Here is a 12,206-nt window from a genome sequence, read left to right as displayed (position 1 = left end):
AAAAAAAAGTGATGAGCTCCCTGGGCAGGTTTGAGGGTGGGCAGCAAGCAGGTGCCTCGGCAGGGGCGAGAAACCCAGGGCCTGGGCGCAGGCGCGGGAGGCAGGGCTGCCCCGAGGCACTATTGCTGCTCCACGCTCCGTGTCCTGAAAGTACCGTCAGAGTAATCTGAAGGCTCACAAGGTCCGCGCATTTCATACAACCATATCCAAGCTGGAAAAAAAATTAATTCAGTAGGAGATTGTGATGTATTTTAAGTTATATTTAAATTGTTAGGTTGTCATATCAGTGATAATCTAAGACTATAAGCAATGCAAGATTTGTGGGGAGAGGTAATATCTATTCTTAGACTAACAGACACAGCCAGAAGAAACAAATTTTCAGGGTACACAAGTTTAAAATAGTTCCCAGGTTCCCAGTGCAGCTTGGGAACAATTATTTGGCATTTAACTTAGCTGTGTTAATTGAATGTTAATTAATTAGGCAGTTCTCAAGAAAAGGTGATTGGTACCTGAGGAGCCGAGGTTGTTAGAAAAGTGGAGATGACAGGATCTGTGGGGTTGGCGAGATGGAAAGAGAGAAGCAATTACTACACGGGAAAACTAAAGCCTTGACCACGGGGTGAGATGGGAAACATCGGCTTCTTGAAACTGCGGTGCTTGCATACGTCTGCTACTGTGTATTGTTAGAATAGAAATAATTAAGTTGACAACTCCTGTAGACTGAGTTTCTCTTTGCTAATGTCTTTCACTATTTTCATTTTCATGTTCAGCACAGGGCGAGAGAGAGATTAATTTGTATACAGATAGGGTTTTTTTTTCAAAATGAAAAGCAAGATTACAGGATGTACTCAAAGTGTTTCCATCTTTCTGTTCAAGTACAAAAGTGTCTAGAATGTGAAAAGTGGTCCTACAACCCCCAACTCTGAAAACCAGCATTTTTTTCTTTAATACTTAAGAAGTTGGCAAAGGCTGTATTAAAATAATTGTACGAAAATAAAAAATGTCTGAGGACACCTGATAAAACATAAAATATAAAATAACGTAAAATTAAAATTATGAGTGAGACTGCAAAACCAAGAAGCAACAGTTCCTAAAATAGCTTTTGGTCCTTCTCAGAAATTCTGGCTGCACAATGTTAACTTTGGAACCATGCTGCTGCTATAAATTTTGGTTGTGTGGTTTTTGCATTTTTTTTTCCGCCATAAAAGCCTCTCCAGATGTTTTACAGTTGTTGTTTGAAAAGGTTCCCTAGCAGGCACTGGGCACAGAGCAGTGACCCCCTGACGTGGCGGCTGGGCCGCTTCTCCCATTGCGAGGGAAGTGTGTGCGCCCCTGCTCCACGGCTCCTTCTCTCACGGACACGGTGACCTCTGGCAAGTCACCTGTCCCCAGTTGCTTTCATCTGTAAAACGTAGCCAGCAAGCTGTGTATCTGGGCGGCCACTTTCGTCTCTGCAGGAACTCTGCACTGTGCAACTGAAGTGTTAAGTATTTGTTTTTCATTTCTTGTCTTTTTGGAATAATTAGAAATACAAACCCAATTTAAATATTTTTCAGATGCAAGCTACTTGACTGAAATTCTTGTGTGTGCAACCATAGATTCATAGGACTGTAAGAGACTTCAAAAAATTACCTATGCCATGCCCCCAATGCCGTTCTCATCAGGTGTTCATAGGACCTTTCTCAGCATCTCCAGTCTAGGAGATGCCTCAACTTACACCTTCTTTATGAGGAGGCTGGTCCTAATCCTTAAGGTTATTGTTTTTCAGCGTTTGCACTGTGGATATGGATAATATATTGTTACTCTGTAAATTGGTCTCAATTCCTGCTCTCAATCTTCCCTTCTTCTACAAAAAAGCAATCCAAAAAACCCCAGTCCATGCAGTCTTCTCTTGCAGGTCATATTGATGTGTTTTTCCTAATCATTTTTGCAGCTTTTCTGCCCACTTTGCGGACGTGTGCTGTGGTGCCCAGGTTGCACTTCTGCTCCTGCAGCCGAGGAGGCTCTTAGCCTTTCCTGCAGCAGCGGGTGAGCCTGAGCTCTGGTCTCTTTTGAAAAGTCCTGTCTTCAGAGCTGTTTCCCATCCCGTCGTTGTGAAGATGTGCAGTGTCACACTTTGCACTTGTCTTTGCCGACCAGAGTTTCAGACCATTTCTCCCATTTGTCATGCTGATTTTAACATTAAATTTCTGCAGTGGACTGACACTTCCTTCCAGGCTGTGCCATCTGTAAATCGAACAAGAATATTTTCTAACGCTTTATCCACATCACGGGTATGCATAAATGAAATAGAAATATCAGATCCAGAACACACTCCTGCAACAACCTTATAATCCTTATTTTTATTTCTGAACATTGGTTCAATTGTTCTGTAAGCTCCAGTTTGCAGCCATCCTCTGTTGTTTTCACCTAGATGTTATTCCCTGTGTTTATTTTGAAGAACGTCATGTAAAGCGGTGTTGAAGCCTCACTAAAATCAAACAAACTCAGACAACTCTGTCCTCAAGGTCTGCACTCTCCAGTAGAAGGAAAGTACAGAGGTGTGATGTGATTTGTTCCTGACAAACCCATGCTGGTTCTTGCTCACTTTTTACTTTCCTCTTGGTCCTCATGAATACTTTGGGTTATTTTTCCTCGATAGGAAACTGTAGTTAGGCTGATGGGTCTCTAACTCTGCAGTTCTGCCTTTTCCTTTTCTGAGGACTAGATTTTCCGTTTTCTAGACTCTCATAGCAGTACTGATTGTGCGTGGATTCCCTGTGTTGAAAACTGTGGTTAAATGTCTGTGGGTTTTTTTTTTTTTTTCCTAGCACTTGTTAGTGTAAATAAAGCTTCTTAGGTAGCTCAGGGATTGTTTGCAGTAGTACTTGGAGGGCTCAGGGTTGATAAAGTGACACTGAGCCTCTCACCTGGAGGTCACCAGTCTGAACCCAGCCAAAGATGGGTCGAAGTGAGTCATTTCCATTTTTCAGATGCTTGTATTATGTATGAAATCTGCTGATGGCTAGACCGGGCATTACAAAATAAAAGCACACGGCAGTAATGAAAGACACTGCTGTTTGAAATCTAGGCAGTGAAACCGATAATTGGATGAGTAAGAAAATAAGCAGTCTAATGCTATTTGAGTGCCTTTCTTTTGGAAAGTCGTATCCAAGATTCACTCACTGGTGGCCTTTCACCAGCTTTGTCTTCTCTTCATAATGGTCGATGTTTTCAGATGTAGCAATATGAGTATAGCAAAGCCTAAATGAGATGCTGATGTATTTTATCTGGATCCGTATAGTGTTTAATGCTTGCCAAATTGAGCCATTGTTGCTATGTTTTGTAATGTATTACTTTAAAGTTAATGTAGTGAATCTGGTAAGATGCTCTGCCAAGTTTTGGCAAGTACAGAATGAAATTGGGGAATCCCAGTTTCACTGAAGTCGCTGGATAAGGAGAGCAGTGTTCGGATCTGTGTTTCCAATCTTTCCTATTCCAATTGGCAAGAGCTTTGGGGGAAGACTATATATGTGTCTTGAGAGGTATTTATGAAGAGCTGAAGGGATGCCAAGGCAAGCTGGACCCATGCTCAGGACCAGACTTGTACACAGTGGCATTCCCATGCAGCAGACTCAAAAGTGCGTGTTAGATAACTCTCAGGTTTACAATAAGGTTTTTATTGAATAAAACCTCCGTTAATTAATTTGATATTACATTTAGTTTAATTTAGGCATTCCCCACGTTATCTATTTTGCTACAGACCTGTGTGGTGTTTGTTTTTTAATGAAAATACGTAATTGCGTTACAGATCTTACTGGGGCAAAGTGGGATATTTCTGCAGGACACAGCTGTGGCTTTGGTAATTATGGAGGCTTTTGGTGATAAAGGACATGACTTAGATATTTGTGGTGGAAACACATATCATAAAATATTTCGCAGTGTTGAATCATCGCCTTTGTCTTTGTTTTCCTTTTATGATTAGCGGGGTGGTTTGTGCCTTCAGAGACGTGGCTGCAGACCCGGACAGGCGCCTTGGCTGCTCCACCAGTGAATTTGATTTTACAAACATTTATTTTCGTGGTCACAGAGACTAGCACTTTATTCAAATGTGTTCATTTGAAGATGAAACCAAAGATTCAACTTGCTGTCCTCGCTGCTCTGCTAGCGGGGCAGTTTTGTGTTGGTGCTTTTTAACTTCAGATAAAATCAGGCAGTTTAATCCAACCGTTTTACTCTGGCTGCTTAAGCTAACTCGCCTGATTTTGCCTGATGGAGAGCGGCGAGCGCAGCCATCAGCTGCTCCAAAGAGAAGCCAGCTGGGCCGCACGCCTCCTGGGATGAGGTGGGAGCAGGCCCGTGGCAGCGAGCGCCGTCGCCCGGCCGCGGGCCCCCGCGCGCAGGGGCATGTGCTGGCGGCGGAGGCGCGGAGCCGGCGGGAGGGGCGGCCTCCCCGGGCCGCGGCGGGAGCGCAGCCCAGCCGGGCTGGCCGGGCTCCTGGACAACGACGGCTTCTGCCTTGTCGCCGGCGTTACGCTGCTTTTGTGCTCGCGGTGTTCGGCGAGGCAGGAGCTGGCGGGACGGCAGGGGTAGCGCTCGGCTGCCCAGAGGTTAGGACGCGTAAGCAGAGCCTGCGGAGAGCTGAGAGGAGGGGAAGCGCACGCACGCTCTGCGTCCCCTTCAGTGGGGAGCTGCGTCCTCCCTCCTTTGCGGCCTTGCTTTCCCGCCGCCCCGGCTCCCCGAGAGGTTAGCCATCCCTGAAATGCTTTGGGGCCACCAACGTCTCCTCCCTTTCTCCATTTACCAGCTCGACAAAAACATGTTTTAAACCAGGGGAAAGCCTCTGATTTTACTGTTTCCCAGAACTGTGGACAAAGACTCTCTCGTTTTCATGCAACTGAAATCATTTTTCTAATGTTACAGCACGTTGAGCATTAACTAGTTAACCCTCGTTGTTCTCATGTATTTCCAAACAATGCATCTTCTGCATCCTTCTGTGTGAAAAGAAGGACCTTCTGAAATAACCAGAGCAGTACTGATTTCCCCTCCCTTCCCTCCACTGCTTCCCTTCATACCCCACCAAATTATCTCTCTGAATGATTTATAAAAATTGTGTGTAGATTGCCGGCTGCACAGCAGAGGGTACAGAGCCCTTGTTGGCTCTGTACTCTATTTATAAGGAATTCCCTATATAAAAAATATGAATTTGTTTCTAAAAGCATAATAAAATTAATGGATACAATCTGGGGAAAAATGCTGGATTTTCTTACATATACTGCAAAAATCTTATCAGCCGAGTGCATTTCTTTCTGAAATGAAATCAAAAACAAGCCAGAGAGATGGAGCTGAACAGATAGTTTGCTCCAGATCAAACCCATCCTTTTTTTCCCCTAATACTTTCATTGCAGTGAGTAAGAAATACAGGTCTGCCAGGCTGCCTATTGAACTATCCACTGCAGCTTAACTGCAGCAAGGAAGCGGTAATCCTATTGTGCTCCTCCAGCAGTCTCCTGGGAAGCAGAAGGCATTGAAATTACTGAGCTGTTGTCCTATCCCCTCCTCACCTGCCTTTGTAGCTGTAAATATAGTGTCTGCCTGTAAATAACAGTTTGCTGCACCTTTAAGCACGTTCCCTAACAAGAGACGGTGATTTACCGAGGTGATAAGCTGTAACTAATACTAGGGTATCATAATAGGTAAATAGATTAGCACCACGCTTCTCTGTATTTTGCTTTCTAGGGAGCCTACTGGCTCATTCGCTCGCAGACGCTTACTACAGCACTCTGCGATGCGCTGAGTTAAATCAGGCAGTCCAGGGATTGCAGCTATTGATGGCGGTGTGTATACAGCTAACGAAATGCATTAGTGAATCTATCGGGCAGCATCGATTGCTTAGCCTATTTTCCGTTCCCTTTCTGTTCCCTTCCCCAAAAAGGATTATAATGGACTCTACCCAGCGTTCAATACCGTGGCTATATGCCGTGCTGCAAGGGGCACCACCACCATCCGTCACGTACTCGTTGGTGTGCGGATGCAGGGGCACTGGAAGCATTTGTAGGCAGGCTGCAAGAAACTGGGCATCACTTTGGGCTTTATCCATGCATTCTCCCCAACTTGAGCTAATTGTTTTTTCTTTCTGAGGAGTCGGGTGTTTTTTGAAGGCAGTTGATTTTAATTGGCCAAAGCCCCGTTTCTCTGCCCCGTGTGGATGGCATAACCCCCTCCGTGCAGGTGCAGAGCCTCCTTGGGTCCCAGTGCGGCGCCGCGAGCGGAGGCCCTCGGGGCCGAGCCCGCCTCCCCGGGCCTGCTCCGCACGCGAGGCTCCGCAGCGCCGCTCCCCGGGCCCCTTTCCCCGCACCCCCTCCTCGTGGTGGGTCGCTCTGCTGTGCTCTCCTTGCGGGGGGCCGTGGGGTGCCCCAGGCTGCACCTCCCCCCGGGCGGCCCCGCTCCGCGGCCCGGGCGCCCCGCGCGCCCCCGCGGGAGCAGCGCTCCTGCTGACCACCGCCGGGCTTGGGAGCGCTGCCTTCTGCTCCGGTGCAGTTCTGATTTATAAACATACGGCGCTTTGATCAAACGCACTGCAGAGTGTTCGATGGAAACCTTTTTTCTTTTTTTATCCCGTATAGCAGTTTTTCAGCACAAAAGGACCCTAACAGGAAATGAACAATATCAGGGGATGTTGCCAATTCTAATAATTGTGTCGCAAATCTTGTGATATTTGGCAAGTTCTTAAAGACCTGGCTCCTAGAGGCAAGGGATTAAATAACGATTGCTTCCTTTCCCTTTCAAGCAAAGCTCGGCTCTGTGGTCGCAGCGCAATGCTTGCAATGCGACTGGGGCTGACAGCAGGGAAGTCCTCTGCCTCCCCCTGCTCCCAGTGTACACGCTGTCAGGTTGTGTTAGGAGTTTTAAATGAAAGGGTTTAAAACTATCGGAGACGTCCAGAAGGTCACCAAGTGTGGCCAGCTCTGTGTGTGTATTTGTAAGTGTTTTTAGGGAGAGGTTGGTCACATTCGGTGCTCAGAGGCGCTCGTGCGACTTTGCGTCCTCGTTAGAGGGAGGAGAAAGGAAAATGGGGCTGGGTGGCAGGAAGCTGAATGCCTCTGGACGGATATCTTCGCACTTCCTTTGGAAAGCCCTTTGGCTACTTATAATTGAAATTTTTTCTATTTATAATTTTTTTGTTTTTCTCCATTTCATAGATGCAAAGACTGCAGCTGCTCATTTCGGTGCTGGTTTCTTTAACGCAGTCATTGTTAGCAAATCGGTATTGATTTATTCCTGTGAAAATACATCAATGTTTAAAGTCAAATGCAATCCCATTAAGAATGTACAGGTTTTGCAAATGGAGAAAAGTAGGTCAAATATTGCACCAATCAGCCCAGAGTGTGTCCCTTTAAGCAAAATAAATGTGTGAATACACTTAAACTGTCAGCACGTCATTTGATTGCCATTATTATGCATCTTTTGGCATGAGCTGGCAAAGCCCTCTGTGACTGAACAGTGGATGAAAATGTCAATTCTGGTCTATTAACCAGGCTGTATTTTACACTCATAGTGTGTATGGGGAGAGGGTGCCTATTTAGAGGATTTTTGTTTCCCCCATTGCAACAGTTGATGGGAAGTTAAGCAGGGCAGCTCCGCCGTCGTGTGCGAGGGGCCCTGTAGCAATGCAGCACAGGAACACGATTTAAATCTGATCATTAAACTGCCGCAGCAAGAGGCTGTGAGAGACGGTGTGGATGGTCCATCTGCAAAATCTGTGCTCCTGTTTTACAAGGAGGAGGGATGGCGGGGGGAGAAAAGCAGCTGCTTGGCTGTGCTGTGAGAGGCAGAGACTGACTGTTGGCACCATCTGTAGCTGTCCTTTGTGCTTGCTGCTTTATCTGTTCATTATAGTATGGTACTGAATTTCTCGTGCTTTGAGTGTAAATGAGTTGAGATGTGCCTAATACTGTCAGCATAAAAAGCAGTAACTAAGTACACTAAAGATGAATAGTGTAATCTGTAAATTCATTTTCAGTTTGTTTCATCTTGCTTGAATAGCGCAGGAAGTGATGTTCTCCAGAGCCCAGCTGCACCAGATGTGTGCGCTGCGCGTTCATCCTCCGAACCGAGAGGGAGCCAGGGCCAGGGGAGGTAGATGGGGCAAGGAGGAGGGAAGGGTGTCCCAGCGCTGCGAGCGACTGAGAGCAAAGCGGTTCAGCACGTTCCTGCTCCAGCTTTGGCGGGGGGCAGAGGTGGAGCAGGGACTTGGGGCGGCTGCAAGCTGATCTGTTTTCATTCCGTGCACAAACAGCAGTGCAGGGCCGGGAGCGGTTATTATACATGGTACATGAGTCGAAACGTCCCGGGGGAGGAAAGGTTAAACCTCTCGGTAATGAGTGCTGTGATAGGGATGAGTAAATTTGTTACGTTCTATACCTTCGGTCTCTCAGTTTCTAAAAACATGAGTACCCTGCAGATAGTTTGCAGAAGGTGTCTGCCTCACCGTGAGGGCCTCTTTGTGCTGCGACAGTTTACGTTTCACCTTCATAAGCGTGCGTATTGGACACTACTGGTAATAATAATAACTCATTAACATCTTTTCTTATCTGCACCTCACCAAAGCTGTGTTATCTCATTGACATATTCCTTTTCTGGGAGTTGCGCTGCGTTTTTTTGAGGCAGGTATGGCTTTTGTTTGCAGATTCGTGTCCTCAGACCCATTAGGTTGTTGCTTTTTATCTTATTTGTCAAGAGCACATACGCGTGCACGAGGAGCAGCTCCCTCCTTGCATCAGAGCCCCGTTTAAGATGGACGGTTTCCATTTGACACCGTGGTAATTACGCTCAGCTGTGGCGGCGCTCAGCCCCCGCTGCTGTTCTGACATGGCTGCGTGTCGCGTCGGCAGCGCGCTCGGCTTGCTCCCCTCGGGGCCCGGGGGCCGCGGCCTGCGCGGAGGAGCGCTGCGAGACGGGGACTTCCGTCCCCGGGCGCCCCGAACGGGGCGGGGGGGCTTTGCTGCTGGCACGTTAGTAATGATATGCCAGGGATAAAAGGTGAGTATAATTTGATCAAATGCTTGTTGACAGATTCCTTGGCTAATAGAGAAGCAGCTTCGACTGACACTCGTTGCTGGAGCGTTTCCGAGAGCCCAAGGGGCTCCAGCTCTCTGCAGCCTGCGGGGAGGCTCGCGATTGCACAGTGACCATCTTTAGTCACATAAAGAAGCAGTGTCCCCTTTTTTTCACAGCAGAGCACTAAAATGCTTCCCTAAACACCGCTCTTGACCTTGCAGCTGATAAATGCAATGAAATTACTACCTCTCCTTTGTCCAGATGGGTGATTAATTCACAAGAATGGTATGGGCTTCGAGGGTTTGTCCCGTGTCACCATTAAATATCTAAAAAATTCCAGTTGCTGCTTCTAATACTGAAAACATCATATTTATGGGTGTTCTTATTTTTTTCTAAAAATATGACTTTACAATTAGTCCCTTTGGAAATTGTTCTAATCATTGTCTGTTAGCAGATACCTTTGAGTATCGCCCGGAAATAGGTGGTTTACCCAGAAATGACGCTTTGCTATTGCTTATGATTATGGTATTAGATTAAAACATAACCATTAGAAAAACAAGTATTGAAAGTAAAAGCTCTGATTTTAGAGAATTCAACACTTGTCTCATTTAAACCAGCAAGCCTAAAGTGATGTGTTAGAGCTTTCTCACATTAAACCAGTCTGGCCGTTTGGTTTTTGAGTGGCCTTCTAGTTCTCACCTTCTAACAGAGTCTGTTGCTTTGTTTGGGGTTCCTAACGCCTCAGCAAAGTGCTCAGTTAAAACATTATATGCAAAACATTTTACTGTTGTGAGGTTTTTCTAAAGCATACTTTAAAGCAGGCGAAACCCCAGGCAGTCCCGCTTGGGAACGTTACTTCCAGCGCAGCATCTTGCGGTGGGCCTGCGCTTCGGCCCGGGGAAGCGCGTCCCTGCTGTGCCGTGCCTGAGCAGCTTCCCACCGCTGCCGCTTGTGCTCCGGGGTGGAAAGGGCAGGGTGGAGGCCCAGGTGTCAGCGGAGGCTTGGGGGTGGCCTCCTGGCGGGGTGCAGTCACGGGGGCCGGGTTTCAGCCCTCCTCCCTTCCACGGGCTCTGGTCCTCGCAGAGGACTGGGCTTTTGTAATGTGGGCTGGTGTTTTCGAGTGCAGGTGCCGAAGGGAAAGGCCGCGTTTCCAGAGATGATGAACCCTGTGGTGTCTGCAGAGGGAGGCACAAGCTGTTAGTCTCTGTAGGAAATCTCTGCCTATCATAGTTCATAAGCATGGTTTTTCTGTAAGCACAGAAGTACCCTCATTGACCAGAAGATTAGTCACGCAGTGGAAACGCACATTTAGGGGTTGTGCTGGTTCAAATATAGATTTATGTGCCTAACTTTGTATACATACCTTTGTGTGGCCACGTTATCTTGTTTATCTGTTCAAGACTGGTAGCTAATAGTAGTTTTGGAAATGTATTTCAGCACGTGGGTTTCTCTTCATGTTTTCTCCAATTGAGCTATTGCACAAAAATAGCTAAACAAAAAGGGAACCTTGTTCTTTGCTCCCCTCTGCAAGTGATGTTTTCTGTATGGTTTGTTATGTTTCTATTAGTGCGAAATGAATTCTTCTGCATCTTTTGTCATTCATAACAGCTATCCCACGTCTTGTCCCTCGTCCATTCCTCATCTCTTTGCTGCTCAGCTCAGACAAGTTCTCTCGTGCCTCCTGGGCTGTGCCGAATGTTTGTAACTTGTGTAAAAACATTATAATGATAGCGTAGGGCAATTACAGACTCAATTTGATAGGATAATAACGTGAGTGGTGGTTTGTGGACAGGCTTTTCACTCCTGGGGTTTGTCTGTTCAGTTTGTGACTCGTGTAGTTGCAGTAGCTTGCGTCCGCGCTCAGCTGTACTGGATATTCAGTCGTGCACTTACTGTCGTTTTGTTCTGTTTGCACAGCGCTGCTCTCATCGTGGTGTGAGGAGCTGGGACGCCTCTTGCTGCTTCGCCACCAGAAAAGCCGGCAGAACGATCCTCCAGGGAAGCTACCCATGCAACCCCCCATGAACTCTATGAGCTCCATGAAACCCACCCTCTCTCATAGGTGAGTCTCTCCCCCTCTGTAGGCGTGGAAGCATGTACCCATGGGATACATGACAGACCTTTTAATTGAAGTGCTTATTACCATTGACAGAGGTAGCTGCACCATTTCACGCACTGAACAGCGCTGCGGACAACAGGGGATCTATAATTGCAGCAAGCACTAAATAAGTTCGGTTTCTGTCTTTGCTGTTACCCAGTGCACAGTGAAAAGACATGTCCATCTTCTAATCTGTGCTCAGGTCTAGCAGACTCAGCTTTCAAACTTAAGGTTGTGCCTTAAGGAGAAAATTCTACATCTCTCATCAGACATTTTCCTACTGTTTATTTAAATCAAAGCGACTTTTCTTGAGGTTGAAAACATTTCACCGATGTTCCGCTTTGTAAATTGTAAATTAGCAATGCTGTGCTAGAGCAAGGCCACTGTATATTGGGCATAGCCATAAACAGCCTGTACCACCTTCTGTCAGGTGAGGGTCACAGAACAGTTATGTTACTTGAGAGAAAAAGTGAGCATGAAAGGGCACTGAGAAGAAACTAAATAAACATGTGAAGCTTTTGATTACTATTTCACATGAGGAAACAGCAGTTGTATGTCTTCTCTACAGAGCCTAGATCAAGGCAGAAGCTAGAGAATAAGTACAGACACGGTCAAACATTCATTTCATGCTTTTCTGTTTCTGGAAGTGGTTTTCAAGTTTTACTTTCCTTCAACATCACATTAAAAAAAATCACAATAATATAAATTGTTTTTAGGCAAAATGTAGGGTATTTTTGTTAGTAAAGGATTATAACACCATAGATGAGGCTAATGTTCCTTTAGATTCCCTGTACCTAGATACTGTGATAGTATAATGTAACTTGAATGTTCATGTTAGAATTGAGTTTAAGGATTTGACTCATCTTTGTACCAGTGCATTTGGATCTGGGAATTCAATTCTTGAAAACACTTTTTCTTCCCTCCCTTGCCCCTATATTTTTGTTCTATTTATGGGAAAATCATGGGACCTCAATGCCTTTTATTATAGTCCTTGAGAATAAAATCCTTTTCTCGTATAACTGATCTCACAGACTTTTCAGAGCACCTGGATTGCTTATTTTTTTAGTTG

The 12,206-nt window shown here is 46.0% G+C and overlaps 1 protein-coding gene across 13 annotated transcripts in view; it reads left to right on the top strand.

The window, feature by feature from the left end:
- ZMIZ1 (zinc finger MIZ-type containing 1) overlaps positions 1-12,206 on the top strand; it is a 354,835-nt gene that overhangs the window by 290,284 nt on the left and 52,345 nt on the right. For all 13 annotated transcript variants that reach the window (XM_064513809.1, XM_064513810.1, XM_064513813.1 and 10 more), the window contains one exon: positions 10,957-11,101. In XM_064513809.1, coding sequence (XP_064369879.1) covers positions 10,957-11,101 — 145 coding nt within the window. The remainder of the gene's footprint in view (positions 1-10,956; positions 11,102-12,206) is intronic.

Source organism: Dromaius novaehollandiae, chromosome 6 (genome assembly GCF_036370855.1).
Source record: "Dromaius novaehollandiae isolate bDroNov1 chromosome 6, bDroNov1.hap1, whole genome shotgun sequence".
NCBI lineage: Eukaryota > Metazoa > Chordata > Aves > Casuariiformes > Dromaiidae > Dromaius > Dromaius novaehollandiae.
This window is presented reverse-complemented; position numbering and strand designations above follow the sequence as displayed.